Source organism: Pithys albifrons, chromosome 1 (assembly GCF_047495875.1).
Source record: "Pithys albifrons albifrons isolate INPA30051 chromosome 1, PitAlb_v1, whole genome shotgun sequence".
Lineage (NCBI taxonomy): Eukaryota > Metazoa > Chordata > Aves > Passeriformes > Thamnophilidae > Pithys > Pithys albifrons.
In genome coordinates, this window is record NC_092458.1 from 16,591,027 (window position 1) to 16,609,564 (window position 18,538).

At 35.4% G+C, this 18,538-nt stretch overlaps 1 protein-coding gene across 5 annotated transcripts in view; it reads left to right on the forward strand.

The window, feature by feature from the left end:
* MYO16 (myosin XVI) overlaps positions 1-18,538 on the forward strand; it is a 379,293-nt gene that overhangs the window by 272,418 nt on the left and 88,337 nt on the right. For all 5 annotated transcript variants that reach the window (XM_071566752.1, XM_071566844.1, XM_071566927.1 and 2 more), the window contains 3 exons: positions 7,861-8,013; positions 8,571-8,771; positions 17,994-18,069. In XM_071566752.1, coding sequence (XP_071422853.1) covers positions 7,861-8,013; positions 8,571-8,771; positions 17,994-18,069 — 430 coding nt within the window. The remainder of the gene's footprint in view (positions 1-7,860; positions 8,014-8,570; positions 8,772-17,993; positions 18,070-18,538) is intronic.

The following is an 18,538-nucleotide window of genomic DNA, read 5'->3' on the forward strand; positions in this document are numbered from 1 at the left end:
CCCAGATAGGGTCCTGATGCAAAACATTACATCATGTCTGCAAATGTGCCCAGTGCCAAGGCCTGTGTTTGCAGAATGTTAACATTAAGTGCTACAGCCAGACAGAGGAGGAACCATAAAATTTGTTTTTTCATCTGATTTAGATAAGCATTTTTAAAAATGGCATTATAAAACTAATTTTGGGGAAAATGAACCTTTTGTTTCAAATTAGCTTATGATAAGGCATTCTTTGTGATACCTGTTTTCTTGCTTTCTTGGAAAAAAATTACAACTTTTTTCAAGAAAAATTAAAACCTCGTAATAGCACAAAACTGGGGACATTCCAAGTAGCTGTATGAATTTTTCTGGTGCTTCATATCAGGTTAGTTGACAGACAGGCTAATATCATAATTAAGAGAGCAATAAGATACTAAATCACATGTCAGTTTAAGCAATTCATTTTGATAAACTGTGTTTTAAGACAGAACAGTCATACTGTGTTTTCAGACAGACAGCAGCACATAAACCAAGTAGAATAACTTGTTTACTCCAGCGTATGTGTTGGAATGACAAGGCATTAGAGTATGGAAATGTCAAAGTTAAACAAAGGATTTGTCTAGGAATGACTCCTGAGCAACACATAGGAAAATAGATGTCAAAGGACTGGAAAAGTAAGATTAATTATGTCTACACCAAGAGTCTGATAACTTCTGCAGGCAAAACAATGTGACTGACAACTTGTCAGGGGAAAAGTGTTTTAGACAATTACAGAGAGGAAGGCCTTAGAAGTTAAAAACCATCATTAAGTATCAATTTTCTGTGTACTTGGTGAGAATTGGTAAGCTTTTATTTTATAGAACTTGTGTGATATAGTATATTTATAAGAACAAAAATAAGACATGTCATTCTGAAATAATGGTAAATAAGTGTGTGGAACAAAGCAATAGTGAGTTGAGTTTCAATTTTTGTTATGAAATTTAAAAGCTGAAATTTAAGGAGCAGTGTTTTAAGAAGCCACAGTCTGAAGGAGTCATTGCTCAGTAAAAACTGAAAATTTCTGAATTACCAGGACTTATTGAACTACTGCTCATCAGCTGAGCTATGGTAAATTACTACAGTACACTTTTATCTCACCCCATTCCAATTTACAGTCACTTCCTAGCAGTGATCATTAGTTTGGGAACAGCATTTTCCTAGAGCAGCTGCATACCTGCTGTGCCAGAACAGCTTTGTATACAGCCACACTGGAACATGGTCAGAAGTCAGCACAGGTTTCTCTTTCCTGTTCTAAACAGAAATGGCCTTCATTTTATGGTAATTTCAGGAAATAAAAGTGCTCTACCAAAAATAGCAGAGGCAGTTTTCAGTGTTAATTTTCAATTTTTTCTTAGGTTTCCCTGTTTTAGAGGGGCTGTATTTGTTTACAGTTTAATTTGCACCCCTTTAAAAGTAGTAATATCTGCTTCTCTTCTAGCAGAATTTAAAACTAAGGTCTAATTCATGGTTACTCTACAGAACAACTACAGATAGTACAGTCAAGGAATGCTACAGCCTTCATTATACCCTTATGCTAGTATATTTTTTTGACCACAGATTGCCTGTACCATTTTCCCCCAACTATTTCTAAGAAAACTGTTTTATAGCAGAAGAATCAGACCTTAGAGTGGCAAGAGTAGCTTTTCTTCCCCCTGCAAAAAGTCATGTCTTGCTGCAGAAATGGAGGTCAATAGTTGTGGAATCCCAGAATATGCCAAGTTGGAAGGGACCCACCCACAAGGGTTATTAAGTCCAACTCCTGGCCTTGTGCAGGACTATCCCCAAAAGTCACATCATATGCCTGAGAGTATCATCCGGAGCTTCTTGAACTCTATCAGGCTTGGTGCTCTGAGCATTTCCCTGGGGGCCGTGTTCCAAAGGCCAGCCACCCTCTCGCTGGGTGAAGAACCATTTTCTTCATAAAGAGCAATAATTCAGTAAAGTAAAATGGACTCATGTCATCTTCTCTCTCTGATATCTAATTCAAGTGGTAAACTGAAAAAAAAAAATTTCTTCTTCCTGAATAATATGTGTAGCTCTTGCACAGTATTTTACCTCTGTAGGCTCTTAAGTTTTGCAGAAGAAAGTATGCATATATTATCCTTTTAATAGGAAATAGAAGTGATTTATCTGAATTAATACTGCAGGTCACTGGAACAGTCAAGTGTCTCTTGACTCCCATTCAACTCTTCACCCATTAAAGTATGTGCACATTATCTGTGTGATGCAGTTGAGCTCTGGGAGAGGCACAGCTTCCGTGACAGCTCCATGCAGCATATCCCTCATGTTAGAAGCCAACTGGCTCTGAGAGTGGAAAGCATTATTGCCCCACTCAGGACTTTACTTCAGAGTTACTAGGGTGAAGCAGAAGAGGTTGTAGAATGCAGCTGTGTTGAAATTTTTGCCTATGTCTGTTATTAGTTATGGTAGATTTTAACTTCTTAGTGTGTTATTTCTATAGTTAACTCTACTGAAAGTACATGTTTGTCATTTAACCTTTCCTAGACAAAACAATCATTACAGATTATTTTGTATTAAATTACTTTGTCTTACCTATCAGTCTGCTTTTAACTATCCAAATGTAAGGTCATGTATCCTATTTTGAAGATGGATGGATATGAATAGACAAAAGCTAAGTGATTTAGGTTTTCTGTGCCCATTGCAGTCTCAGTGATAGCAGATGGGAGCTCATGCACTCAGGATTTTGCATTTGGACAGTCTGAAAGAGCTTTTCAGTGTTTTGTTTTATGCAGAAGAAATTAACCTTCTTTGGTTTTGCCTGCGCAGAGCATAGGTGGATGATCCTGGTTGGCTCTGTGAAGTAGACAATTGCTGGTGCACACTGAGCTCTGGTACTATGTAGGACCTTAATGCAAAACCTTTCAGTGCAGTTCCCAGTGCTGAGGTATTCCTTCTTCCCCATCAGATGATCGACAATATTTATTGTGTTAATTCAACCTTTCACAAGGAAAAATAATGACATATTTTTAAGTCAGAGTTTTTCTAGCTTCTGTGCATAGGAAGGTTTTAAGATCCTTGTTGTGAAACAGCAAGAACCAGCTGATCCGTGACACCAGGGAGCCAGGGAACAGGAGGACAGAAAGGACAGCCATGTCCTCCCTGATGGGCAACATCCCTGAGCATGGTGGTGCCCAGAGGCACAGCTGCTAAAAGTGCCTGTCAGAAGTCAGACGGGGCTGGGACTCTGGCACAAGCAGCTGGAGAAAGTGCTAGAAACTGGCACTGCTGTAGTGTCACCTGGGACTGGCCCATGGGCAGGAATTGAGGGTCCCAGGGAAAGCTGAGGAGGGCTATAAAAACCTATTTCTGCCCTTAGGGTCCTGGTGATGTTGTGCTTTAATTTGTTCCTTGACTCAGTTCTGAGGATCTTACACTCAGCATGGCTTTTGTCATGGGGTGCTCTTCCCTCTTCCTTCTCAGTCACTTTGGTCTTTTTTCTAGTGCACACATATTTTTTTCCATGTGTACAGGACACTATTGTCTGTCCAGTGTTCCAGTCAGCCACTGGAAAAACAATGTTACTCAGTATTAAAGCTGATTTATCACGTATCTGACATTAAAATGTGTATTTTTTTTTCTTTATTCTTTGATGGTAGATGATTTTTGGCCAAAAATAAAATAATTTTTCTCAAACTGAGATTCCTAGCTCAGTTCAGTCTGGTGAAATGCTGCACAAGGAAATTTATTATCTCATACCTTACTTTTCCACAGCAACACCCCTTTTTATTCTACTTAAAATTACCTGCTTTCTGGACAGCATTATGAGTGATAAAAATAATTTGGAAGTATTTCAGTTTCAGAAAAATTCCAAGCTCTTTCAAGCAAATATTTTTGTTACCATATTTGTTTGCTTGTTTGTTCAATAGTTTTATATGTATAAAATCAAGTGGGTGACTGTTGCACATTGTCTTGAAAAGTGTCCCTTTTTGGAGGGGCTTTCCAGACCCTCCTTTGTGGAAAGCCTCTCAGGTGTAATAAAGTTTTAATATAGCACTGGGTTTTCTTTTACATCATTTGGGGAACACACATCAGCTAAAGGCAACTGACCCCAGAGCCGACATGGATTCCCTGTGAAACAAACATCTTCTGACAGAGGTAGAAGAACTATGGAATTGTGTTGGAGCTGCATGGAGAACATGAAATCTCTGTTAGATCCTATTTGCCATAAAAAGCAAAGGAAGAAATATTATGGGTTCTAGTTTTGTTATAAATTCTTTAGAAATATTCTGATTGGTGCTACACATAAAGAAAAGGATGTTGAAATATTTGGGTAGCAGATACAAAGAGGAACAGCAGTCAAGATAACTCTGAAAAGCAAGTGAGTATCATTCGTAGGTTTAAAAATATTCTCTGAGTCTGACCTCAGGTAAAAGAAGATGATTATGCTTTTCATTATGTTAAAAATTACATTTTTTAGTAATGCTAAAGCACTTCCTTGCCAACTAAATATGTCATTGTAGCTTCATTGTCTCAGCCTATAACATACGGTCTGATAGATGTATTGGTATGACAGCTGTAAGCTTTACTCTGTGCTCTCAATATACATCCCTTGGGAGAGCTAATCCTACTGCATGACCAAAGGATGTAAATGAGCTTTCCAAAGGGTCTTTACATCCATCTTTCCCTCACTGATGGACAATCACCAAGTTTTCTTTTCACAAATTCATTTTTTGGTTATGCCTTTTCAAATAGACATAAGAGCAGGAAAAGTGAATAGAGTGAAGAGCAGGAAAATTTCATTAGTCGTATGTGTTTTTCTGCCTTCAGAGCACAGTACATTTTTTGTATTCTACCTAAATTTTAATTTAGGCTATGCTTAATAGCACAAACCGGTCAAATGTGGTAAAAGAAGAGAGATCAATCTAACACTGTTTAATGTGATGAATACTTAATGCTTTTACAAATGCCACAGTATTATTTTCTAAAATCTACATTTTGGATGAAGCTGTGAGTTGTTTTTTTAAATAGTTAAGCAAGAATATTTTTTCTTCTAGTAATATTATAAAAGAACTTTTTAAAGAAGACTTGGACAAATATATAGTGCGTTTGCTTTCACTGAGACATGATAGTGGGTTAAAATTAGAAAGAAAGACTACTAGAAAGAGACATACAGAAGAAACATAAAATGGAGCCCATGAGATGCATGTGAAGAACAGTTTAACAGGCTTTAATGACAAGAAGTGCTATGGTTATGTTAATTACTTCTGCAATGTAAAAGAAATATACAGTTCTTAAAGGTATTCCCCAAATGTTTGTTTTAGGTAAAAATTTCTTTTGAGTATTTTTTTAATTACTGCTCTATTTTCATCTAATCTTCGTGTTTGAAATTAAATTCATGTTTTTAAAAATAGTGTTCTATGAACTTTTCAAATCTTTGGACAGAAAATACATTATAATTTCATATAATACCTAGGACAGTTGAAACAAAACAACTTGGATTACAAAGCTGATTTAGTTCATTTTCATCCCATTTCTATATTTCAACTGTTTTAACTATTATGTCAACTGGTGACAAGCTTTTAAGTTTAAATATTCATTTTATTGCCCTTTCCTAGCGGGTTGTCTAAAACTCTGTAATGGAGAAAGACAGGATGAAAATGTCTTGCTTTCCAGCAATCCCTGGCTAGTCTGGTTCTCATTCTGCAGAGCTGTTACTCTCAACCACTATTAGAGAGAGCAGTTTGCAGTTTCTGTAGGTGCTTGAGCTTGCTTTCAGGTTGGTTTGCAGTACCTTTCTGTCACTGTGGCAAGTCTGTCAATCTGAATACACTGTTGCTTATGTTCCTAAGAAGCACCTCAGTGTATGCCATAATGCATTGATCAGTAGAATGTAAAAATGTGGGGTTTTGCTTTACCATCCAAGCATACTATGTATAAATGTTTTATCAAAATACTATTCCTTTCATTTTGGTGCTTAAACCCACTGCTATTTATCACATCTTTTGAAGACATGTCTAAGACAGTCTTTCCCTTCAGCTCAAATTGTGTAGTTCGATCATTTTGCTGCACAGTCAGTTTCTCAAGTACTTTCTTCTTCTTTTTTTCTTTTTGTTTAAATTGTATTTCAAGAGATTGATTCATGAAAAAAAGTAAGTTTGAATTTATAGTAAAATAAACCTGTGTAAAGTTGAATGACCTGGTTCTTTATTTAACTCATCTGCTAACAAAGGAATACACAGCATGCATCACTTTAAGGCTTTACTGCATCCTGCAAAGTATAGGCTTGTCTGCCTTATAAAATAATGTTAAGAAGCTTTTGGAAAGATTCTGTAATTAGAATTAGAATTCCAAACGTGATCAGTAAAGTACATTTTGCCTGCCACAGCACTGAAAATACCTGTCTTTTCCATTAAAAAGTAGATAGTATAAGTCAATTGTATGCTTCCATTGTTAATAAAATGAGATAACAATCTGAATCTTTATAAATCCCACTTTAAAAAATGTCTTTTGTCTACACTCTCATGCATTGGTAAAGTCAGTTAATAATAGACATTTGGTTGTAAAATGGGGTTTTGTCTTATTTCTTATTACTGTTATTCACACTAGTCTATTTCATTGTATAGCAAGTGCAAGTTGACTATACTAACAGGAGGTGCTAATGGAAAATTCAGGCAACTATTACCCATTACTTGGGTTCTCTTCCCTCATCTAAATGTTAAACCATGTAATTTTAGGACTGATCTAAATACTTCATACTTTTTAATATGACTTGCTGGTGGAATTGCTTTTACACACTTTATCCATGAAAGGTACAGTTTATGGCCAACACAAATATGTGACTAGTTTAGTCCAAAAAGAGACTTCATGCAAGCATTCCGTGCATCATTCCTCATATGAAGTGTTCTTCCAACCTTTTAGAAGTTTCTGTTTTCTTAATTTCTTAGTCATAACTAGTATAGCATTGGAGGAGGTTTTGAAATTTTCCGCTACAATTTCCATTCTAATGTCAGTAAAACAGTTAAAACATTTATTCCAGGAGGTTATTAAATATTTACCTATTTTTTGCAGGTGAGCTTTGAATAAAATACAAAATGACCCAGAATAAGCTGATATAATTCCCACCTGTTTTTAATTGAAAATCAGTTACCTATGAATCTATGTAGTTTGCAAAACTGGCACTATACCTCCTATAGGGCAATTTAAAAAAAAAAAAAAGTTGGAGAGGCTTCTACATTATTTATCTCTTCAAACTTTGAACTTTTCTACTGAACACCATTTTCTTTCCAACCTTCCCTTAGAACATCTATAAAATGGAGAGCAACACTAGTAAAATCTCCCTACATATTTTGTAATGTGTGTTTGGGTAAAACAGAATAAGTTCTTCAGAGGCTGCTTTGGACTTCAGTGACATTATATGTGGAAAGAGTTTGAATGTCTTTGTTAACATTGAACTAACTACAGAGTCCGGATCTTAAATAAATATGTAGTCATTTGTTTGCTAAAAACACATTACATTTGTATAGGCTTCCTGAATATAAAATGCAGAAGAATATTTCATGTACAAATTTATAAATAGAGTTACCCTACTTCAATCAATGGAATTAGTGTAAATTTGTACTGTATTTGATAAGACTGGTACTTGATAATTCTTTTGTGGAATTCACAATGAACTGTGCAGGCAGAAATCTGTGTATTCCCAATTTAATAGTAATAGCTGTTAAAATGTAAAGTTCCCTAGGGTCTTGCTAAACCTATGATCTACCAAGAGATAATATATTGTGGATTGACATTTCATCAAATTCAATATTACATGTGCAGTAAAACCTACATTGATGAATTATCAAGTAAACTTCTAATACTCATTTTTATTTCGTTTTACAATAGCTGTGTGTCAATATGACCAATGAGAAGATACACCAGTACATCAGTGAAGTGCTTTTCCTACAAGAGCAAGCAGAATGTGTACAAGAGGGAGTTGCCATGGAAACAGTGTATTCTCCTGGTAACCATACTGCAGCCTTGGATTTTTTCTTTCAGGTAGTTTCCAGATCCATTTTACAGCATGGATAGTTAAACACAGTCTCTGAAAAGTTTTTCTTGCATCTTTTAATTTATGAATCTTCAGACGAGGTTATGGATTCAGAGACCACAGCTCAGGGACTAACAGAGCTTGCTAAGAGTCCACAGCTGAAGAAGGTGCAACAGAAACTCCTTGCCTGCACTGATTAACATGTAGCATCTGTTTATCCTGCCATATCTATAATGAAGTCATAGGACTGGCAAGTGTCTGTTCTAGGCCTGACAGTTTCTTTAGTACCTGGAGCTAGTTTCTTGAGTAGAACTTCTAAAAAGGAAATAACTTCATCAGTTTCGCAAAAGATTGTCAATAGCAACCATTATTGGCAACTGAAATATTGTTCCTTACATCTCTTGTAGAATTATCTGCTGTGTGCAGCCTTGAACTCTTACCATTTTTTTTTCTTGAGATTATATGTGTTTCTGTTTACTGAATTGCTAGCTGTGGTACTCTACAAGGCACAACTGAAATTCTATTGCTCCTGTATAAAATAAGAAAATTTTGGTTTTAATTTCAGAAACCATCAGGCTTTTTGTCAATGCTGGATGAAGAAAGCCAGTCTATTTGGTCAGTGGAACAGAGTCTTTCTAAACGCATTCAGTCTTACTTAGATACATCAGATACAAATGCAGTATATTCCTCCACAAAAGATGGAAATGGTAACCTTGCCCCAAAGGATCTGGGCTCCACCTTCACTGTTATGCATTATGCTGGGAGGGTAAGTTGTTGAATGATCATTTCCATGCAGTTAATGAAAAAAGTAAACAAGCAAACAAACAAAAAAATTACATAGCTACTCCAACTCCTGGCTATAAATAACAATTGAGCATCATGTGATAAATTTTCAGAGGAGAACTTAAAATCTCAATGCAATATCTAGTGTATAAAATCTGTAGCCTATATAATAGCATGCAGGATGCAGGCTGCCTAATTCTGCCTCTGAAATTGTATCTTCACTGTAAGCATTTCATGTAGAATGAGGTGATTCAGATTCCTCAACATAAATGTTTAATGCTATTTTAGTTGTCTGTCACTTAACTTCAGATGTTGTTCCAGAATGGTACAAGTTTCCTGTAGATCCTCTGCTATATATGTAGACACCTGGGATACCAGCATGCATCTGGTAAAAAAAAAAAAAATCAAGAACAAACCCCCCACTTTTTTGTTAATACTCATTAACATTTTTTTTATCCTACAAAACCACAGAACATGCTAAGTGTCTTTCAATATGGCTGTAAAATAAGATGAATACTTTGCATTCCTCCTCCTGCAGTGTTCACAGGAAAAGTGTAATCAATTATTTTAAATAGATCTCTTACCCTTTTTGTCCAATACTTCGTTTTCACATGGTCTCCACCACCACCCACAACTCAAAGCAAGCAAATTAGGTATGTGTTAAAAGGTATAATATTTTTTAAGATAATCTGACAGATTGGCCCTTCTGTGATTAATCTGACATGCTGCCACTTCTCTCTATTCAAAACTTCATATTTGAAATCAGCTAAGGAACATAAATTCTATGGGTACAATACAACAGGGGCTCTTAGTTATCACTTTTCCAAAATTGCCATTGAAATCATGTGAGAACATAGACTGAAGACTGCAGAAATCAGTCTTTAAATCTGAACACCTTGTTCTGTGTACTTTCACACTTTTTAAGCCTTATACAGATAATTCTATGAGATATCCATGCACTGATGGAATCCCTTAGAAGCCTTGTGCATAGAACATTTAGAAGCTACTTATCTACTGTGCTTCAAAACAGCCACACTGTGATCGTATACACTGCACTGTTTATAAATGTAGCTGCAAGTGTTATTAGTTGATGATTTTATGTAGTGGGTCACTTTAAACCTGAGATCTCAGTAAAGTCTTTTATCAGGCAGAACCTGGCTTTTTCAGGATCTAGTGGCAGCACATGATTCATACCTAGTTACCTCAGAAGCCTCCATGAAAGGTACATGGGAACTGCAGATGCTTCAGTGTAACCAGACAACTCTCACCTGGATGCTCCTCTCTTTACCTAAACAACAGATAGAAGAGATGAGTTTAATGAGGAAGAAATTGGGCAGCTACGAAAAAGTATTTTGATTAGAATGTATATTACAATTCTAAAATAAATGCAGTATCTTTCTCCTGTTTATTGTGACAGATAATCTTTCCTTCACGTGATTTTCTGAGTAGCAAATGCAGGAGGTTTATCTGGTATGCTGCTAAAAATTCAGTTCAGATTCAGAAGGAAGTTCTTAGTGGTTGCTAGGGCAAGAACACCAGAAAAATAACTAATCCATGCTGCTAAAGGTACTGGATGACACACTTTTTGCTATGATGAATATTTGAGGTAGGTTTATGCTGTTGAACACCCAGTCAGTCAACTATTTGTAGTGTGTACTCATATGATGTGTGTTCAAAACTTGTCTCCAAGTCACCAGAAGCAGACTTGCTGGCTCTGTCATATGTCAGGATAGCATTGTGTGTCCTGAGCTCTGTGTAACAGATGAGACGTTGGCATAAGCATGCTTAGGCTTCTTTAACTAGATTAGGATCTTTTACAGCAGTATAGGTGCAGAGAGGCCTATTTTGTGGCTCCTCATTTGGAAATGAAACTGATGGAAGTTCTAAGTTGTGTTCTGACACAAGCAAATTTGTTCCTGCCCAATGACAGTAATGTGGTAATTATGGAAAGGATTAAGATTATTTGGGTAGTGCTTAAATTCCTTAAACTAAATACTCTGAATAACTCTCAGTAGGTTCTCCTTTCATCACAAGGCCTTCTACTTAGACTCAAATTATTGCCAAAGTGCAGTGGTTTGAATACCTTCACTACTGGGACATTTCAATAGGAGTGTGAGGACACAGTGGTTAAATAACAGTACAGCAAAGAACTGGCCATGAACTCCAGATGTCTAATTTAATTTATAAGCTTTTTTCCCCCTGCCTGTTATGTCAGTATTTTTTGATGCAGTTCTGCTTTTAGAAATTCATCACAATAGCTCAAAAATTTTCCACACCCCAAAACCTGACATGGAAGTAGCAGCAAGGCAGCTGCATTGAAATCACAAGTAGAATAATAAGGACATATTTGTCTTATTCTCGGAAGAAGCATTTGAAAGATTTTTTTAAGACCATCATTTCAGGTGCCTGGTTCTGAAAGTTAAACTGTGAGTGGTAAAGAGAACACTTTTCATTAACATGTGTTTTAGCCTTGCATGGTTGTTTAGATTTGGTGTTAGAACATAGACACTTGGTTTGACCTTTTCCTAATAATAGTAGTGACATTTAAATAAAAGCATGAACAAATAGACAGCTCTCCAAGTAATGTAAATTCACACATTCTTTTGAAGTCAGTGGAGATCCTTTGATTTACATTGGCCAAGGAGCTATTCCAGTCAGGTTGTTCTTTGCATCCTTACAACAGTAAAATGTTTGGCCATGCCAAAACAGAAGAGTTGTCTTGCAAGTGCCTAACTCTCCTTACTTTAAGAGTGATTGAGAAAAATCCTTAAAGACACTTGCATTTTTGACATCTTATGGAACTGCTATCTAGCTATCATAGACAGAAATTTCCAATTATTTATGATATCTATTTACATTCTAATGATAGAATGACTGTACTAAATGACAAAAATTGAGTTTATTCTGAGATTAATATGTCTTCATAAGTCGGTAACTTGAATATGAAAAACTAGGATTTTAAAACTGCTGATGCTGTTCTTTAGATTGTGCTATTACTAAATTTAGTAGCTTTTTATAGAAGTCGTTTGTGATTTATGCTTTATAAAAATTGTTAATGGATCAGACTTTTAAATATATCAGGATTTACTGGCACTCAGAAATAAGATTTTCATATAGAAAGTAGCAGTATAGTTTGGCAGGTTTTGAGAGCCATTTTTATAGTCTGATATCAATTAAATGAGTCTAAAGTAAGTGAAGTGTAGAGCAATTTTTTGTGCATTGTTGCCTTCAGAGACATCCAAATTTAAAACAAGGGGGCTTGATTTTGATCTCACTTACTTCACTTTTTCACTGATTGTAACTCCTTTAACTTGGTAAAGCTTCTCATTATTTACATGAGTATAACTGAAAGATGAATCAGACCCAAGGGTAGAGAAAGATGTACCAGTAAATTATGTCAGGGAATTGAACATGAAAATTTTCACTTCTAGGATTAATCACTTGCACTCAGGTGATTTGTCTAGGCTGGCAGTTGTGGAGGAATTCACAGTGAATGCAGGCTCCATGTTAGAAGGTGAATCAGATATCCTGCATTTCTACCACAATGTAGTTCACAGCCAATATGAAAGAGCTGCTACTCTGGGTCATCCAAAGAAAAATAAAAGAGCTAATATTCTATGTTGACCTTGATATGAACCTTTTATGACCCTTGTATTTTGGGCTCTTCTTCATCAGTACTGTATGTCCAGAATTAGTTGGGTTCACTTCTTTACTCAGACATTGACACACTCAGAGTAGCGATTTTAGCAACTCAGAAGTGCAGTTACATTGGAAAATGTAGTTGTTAAAAGTCTTACTCACTGAAAAGACCTACATTTATGTATTTAATTGGAATTGACAAAGAATATTTTATGAACAAAACTGATATCTCTAGCTTTATATTATGACAGAATTACAGCTGATACAGATGTGTCCATGAACTTTTAAACACTCTAATATGTTCATTCCTTAAAATTTTGTGTCAGGGTACTTCCACTATCAACTCTTTTTGATTGATTGTAGTCATGAATTTTCAGGTATTGCCCATTCCCTTAAGTTTTATGCTCAGAAGCTTTTCCTAAGGCTAAACATGCTATATTATGGATTGAAGCATAATGATCCTTAGACTATACCAGAAAAAAGAAATACTGAAAGAAAAAGAGAAGAGATACCGGGTCAGAAGTAAAAAACCAAACAAACTAACTAACTAACAAAAACAAAACCAAAAACAGAACCAAAATGCCAACAAACACAAAAGCCCCCAACAAAAACAGAAAGGATGAAGTTGAAGTGAGATGAAGAACACATATGAGGCTCAAAGTAACATGTAAGGGAAAAAAAAAACCCAAATAATTCCTAATCCATACTTGGTTTTCGGGATGAAGCAATATTTTGATAAAATCTATGTGTATGATATCATTCGGAGAGACCTTGGATTTTTTTCTTATTTTCTTGACTGATTTGGAATGGAAAAAAGGGAAAACAAATATGCTCAAGTTGGCTTCTGCACATGGGAAAAATCAGCACAGGGGTGAGATTTTTAATGGAATCTGAGAGTGAATACTGTATTACACAAATATGACACAATGATTCAGTGGAAGAAAGAAAATTATTTTTTCTTCATTTCATTTGAATTTCACTATTATGCCTGCAGAACATTAAATCTGTCTTTTTCTGCATGGGCAATATGATACATTGCTCATGAACACACATGAACACATGCTTAGCAAAGGCCACCGTGAGCATTTGTACTTTATCTTCCCAAGTATTTTACTTTATCTCCCAGTTTTAATTTTACAGCTGAACAGAATCCTACAATGCCTTGACATATTATAAGTCTTTTCTAAGAGCTATTTAATGTCTTGGTATCTGAGTGCTGTAAGACAAAGAGCTTATCGGTTCTGTTCAGACAAGAGGTAAAGAATGATTTAGGGGTTTTATGACTAAAAAAAAAATTCTAATGGAAGACTTTATCTGAAGGGTGTTAAACACATTTCCCTGAATGCTGGCAGTCTGATCTCTTCTGGAAAAAATCTGCTCATCCTGGGCATTGCTTTGTTTCTGATGCCTAAAATGAACATGGGTGTCCTCAGGTGCTTCTCACAGAGACTGCCTGGCAGCACTGTGAGAGAAGAGGCACACTGGGGCCACACTGCACCTTGCAAGCTGGCCTTGAGGGAGTAAAGTGATTTATGGGTGCATCTGATCATCCACTGAAGCTATGCTAAGACTCTCTGAGTTTCTAGGTTCTTTTATTGATAACGTTAATATTTGCATTGCAGGCTCTCATGTAATGAAGGGCTTCACATGAATTATATCTTTGAACTGTACGATGTACCAAGAGCTGTGATTTTTGACAAATAACATTCCCATCATTGAACTTTCTCAAGGAGACAAAATTTTTTATTATTTAAAATTTTATGAAAGAATTTATGTGTTGATAAGTAAATCATAAATATATTGCCTTAGCACAATGCCAAGAGACACACAGCTTTACCTAATAGTGGTATTTAACGTACCAGTACTTGAGATAATGAACTGTTTTTCTCATTCTTCCTATAATCTGAATAATAGGTTGTCATAATTTAAGCTTTCTGCAGTTTAAATTAAACTTGAATTTACAAATGAGATATGTCCCATGTCACTGTTTGCCTTGCCACTGGTTTGACTTTTAGTACTGTAATAAACCAATCAGAGTTAAAGACCAACTTTTTTGCTCTATAAACCAGTGCACATAATGTCCGTTAAGTGCAGATCAATATCTGTTCCATTTCTCAGGTATATGCATTTCAAAAATACCTCTCAGCTATCAGCTCACCTTCACCAAGGCAGTCTTCTCTGAAATGCCAGGCAGACTGGGAAACTGAACCTCTAAATCAAAAGACAAAAGGAGATGGATTAATCAATAAGGATCCTTTCATTTTCTCTATTTTTTCCCCAGTCTGAATCCCCAGACTTAACAATCAAGTCAATCTAGTCTAATCTACAGTACTAAGATCTATAAAGGTTACTTAACAGATTCTGGTTTCCATGCAGACAAGAGAGTCATGCTTTTTTCCCCTCTTCTCTCTTTCTTTTTCCTTTAAGCAGACTTGATTTAGGACTTTCTCTTACAGGAAAAAATGATAAAGCACTTCCCCCCATCCTCCTATTTTGTTTCTAAATATCTGCTTGTTTTAAAAGGTTACTCTATCATAGTGTTAGGATAAGTAAGACTTTACAGACTATAAAATTATTTAGTTCACTCATTGCTTAACAGCCTTGTTTTGGGAGGTTGATAAGCCCAGAGACCATTAAAAAGTGGCACACTTAACATATCACTCACATTTAAGTACTAGCAGAAAATTGGCAACTACAAATTACTCTGAGCACTGAAATTGTCCTTGAATGTGTTCTCAAAAAATTCTCTTTTGCTACATGAATTGATTATTTTCTTATTAACTAAAATTGATAAGACATGCAAAACTGTGTGTCTGAGCTACATTTTACTACTAAAATAATAAAAATTTTCCCTTGTAAGTGTGAATGCAGCCAAATCATTCTTAATATTCCAGATAACATTTTCCTAGCTTGTTTTAGAGTTCCTGACTGATCTGCTATTAACCATGAGTGCTTTTGGCCTATCAAAAGATATGAAAACTATTTACAAAAAAATATTTTAAAGAATTGATGAGAAATACATGTAAAGGTAGTCCTGTTGATAAAGTATATTGGGAAATTCAGTAAACTTAGAGAAAATCCCATACCCAAGTCAGATGTTATGACAGAGTTTTTCCTAAATATTCAGGACTAGATGAGCATTTGGCCATCCCTGTTACCACTGTGCTTGGGTTAAGTGCTCTTCCTTTCTGAACTTAAGAAGGAAAGCGAATTTAGCCCCTTTCTTGCTTTAATCTCTTATAATGAAAAAGAATGCAGTGTGGAACTGCACACTATTTTCTTTTTTTTATATAAAATTAGTTCAACCTTTCAGAGAGTATCTAAAGATCTTATTTCCTGTGGTTAACACAGACACATATTGTTTGCATATTGTCTACCCCAAAGAGTTCATCATGTAAAGCAAGATAAAGCAACCAGCTGCAATAAATAGAAGTGACAGTAAGGAGTACATTTCATAATACTGGACTCATGAGCTAAGCAAGTGCACATTTCCTGTCTCAATCATATAATATTTGTTTGGATTTTGTCTCCCCAGAATAACTATCCACTGTGCTTAAGTGTCAACCAGTGCAGAGTTCTGGCCAGGTTTACTTTAGAAGCCCAGTGGAAGAAAACTGAGACAAATATATATGTGCTTTGGGTGGTATGTAGTTAGGCATCTCTGATGAGGACAGGATTAAACTAACAAAATTGGCAGCTAGAAGAGGCCTTACTTCTTTTTCTGTGGGTCTGACAATGAATATGGAACCCCAGAGTGTCATTTCACTAAGTCAGTTTTCATGTCTTTAGGCAGTGAATTAATTTACCAGGTCTATGGGAAAAGTGTTAGACAGTTAGCAATTTCTTCATAAAAGGGAATTCTCATAACTTTTATGTATTTTATTTGATATATGTCTTATGAATATAGTTCTAAAAGTTGATGATGTATTATACAGCATCAATACTAAAACTTCTGCCTGTTTCAATCGAGGCACTTAATCATAATATAGTATCTCCCACTGCTATACTTACCAACTCTTCTACCAATAATAACTCTCTTCTAATTTACCCAAAACCCAAGACACTCAATTAGGAACTGGCATTATGGATTTGTCAAATAAGTTCTGTTAATTACCTTTTATGGACCAAAATGGTAGAACATTTATATAAGTACAGTAAAAGCATTGAAAAGTATACTAAATTATTCTAATAGTTTGGTAACTATGTTGTATGTTCTTAGGAAATGCAATTAGAAAAATTACATAGCGTTGTATCTGTCATGGAAAAGAACCATAACTCTATTGTTATACCTTTTCATGTCAGATGCCATACTAATTACATCATTTGACTATTACTCACTCTAACAGATTATACACATCCAAGTCATATAATCACTTTTGTGAGTTAGATAACATTGAGTAATTGTCAAATGACCCAATGGAAAATTAATGCACCGATTAGTATTACTAATCTTAATTATATATTTACAGCTTTATTAAATGTCCAAGGATAACATTTCCCCAAATACCTAAGGAGATTAGAATATAGATCCAATTAAAAAAAAAATTAAAGAAGGCTTTAGATAGTAACATGGTCCCAAGGTAAATGAAATCAAACTGTTTTCTAAGAAGTTCCCATTAAGTACCTGCCTATTCCTGGAGGTATAGCAATCTATAATTTTCTTCCTTTTCAAAAATTCCCTTTGGGTTCTACTAGTCTGCAACTCTGGACTATGTATATCTAAAGCCTATAAATTAACAAGTTTTTCTTCCATCCCCATATGAAGTTTAAAAAAAAAAAAGGCAACAACTGGGGTCAGTGACTGCTTTCTTATCTCAGCCCCTTTTCAATGTAGTGTCTTCGGGGATGGGTTCAGTGTTAAAACAGATATTTGGTTATATTACTTCATTTTGGATATACCCTCAAGACTTCTGGCTAGAGGCTCCATTCCCAGAGTGTCCACCCCATGTTAGAGTTTATCTGCACTTAGATGACATATGTAGTGACAATCCAACTGTCTGTTCTTGAAATCATGACATCAGGCCATTGAGGTGATCCGAAAGCCTTATGTGCATAGTCATTAGAAAGGTAAAGAGGATTTGTATATAAACTGTTGACTGAACTTGCCTCCCAAGGACATACCAATTGTAGGAACTTGTCTTGAATGTGAGCTGGGACTCAGATTGCTCCATTAGTGTTTTGTCATGGTTAGTGTGGGCAGTTTCCCATTGACAAGCAGATCTGTGATCTGGGAGTGACTTTCTCATCCTACAGGGAAAGTGATGTTTAGGTCACTGTCTCCTGCTCTACAGTACATTTTTGACTCAAAGTCTTTCATTGTGGAAATATTTTGCAATGTCTGATGAAATTGTGTATACTTGCAAAGGCACACAATGTTCAACTACCAGTTCTTCTAGTTAATAATGTAGGCGCTGATAAAATGTCAAAAGACACTACCTGGTGCCAGTCTTTGACTGCTGAGTAAAAAAAAAAAAAACAAACCCCACAATAGCTTAATTTCTGCTGCTTTAAGATCTTTAAAAGATGCATTGGTCATTACTAATGATGTCACAATGTTTTATTATAGGTTACTTATGAAATTGCTGGTGCAATAGAAAAAAATAAAGATTCCCTTACACAAAATCTCACGTTTGTAATGAAAAGTAAGTAAATGATTTTGCAATTGCTGTTGTTAGAAATCAAGACATTATGACTTGAATTTAATTTTCATTTCAGTTGTAAGAGATGTTTTTTAAATATTTTATTCATAGTAAAAAGAAAAATCACCCTCATCTTTGTGAAGTATGTGTGGATTGTTTGAAATTTGCTCTAATTTTGAATGCTTTTAGAATTCATGAACATAGAGCATCTTCATCATGTGATGTCATGCGATATGATGTATAGAACAAGAAGACATAGTATGATAGGTGAGAATGACTTATGGAAAACAATGTGTATGAATTAAAGCAAAAATAAACCCCAGGAAATAGGGGAAAAAAATTAGGCACCTAAAATCACAGAGGCTGCAGTGGGATGTGCTCCACTGCTTGAGAACCTTTCTAAAAGCAGGAACTTGTAGGCATTCTTATGTTTTTCAGTGAATAGATATAAATGTCCACTGAAATGCAAAAT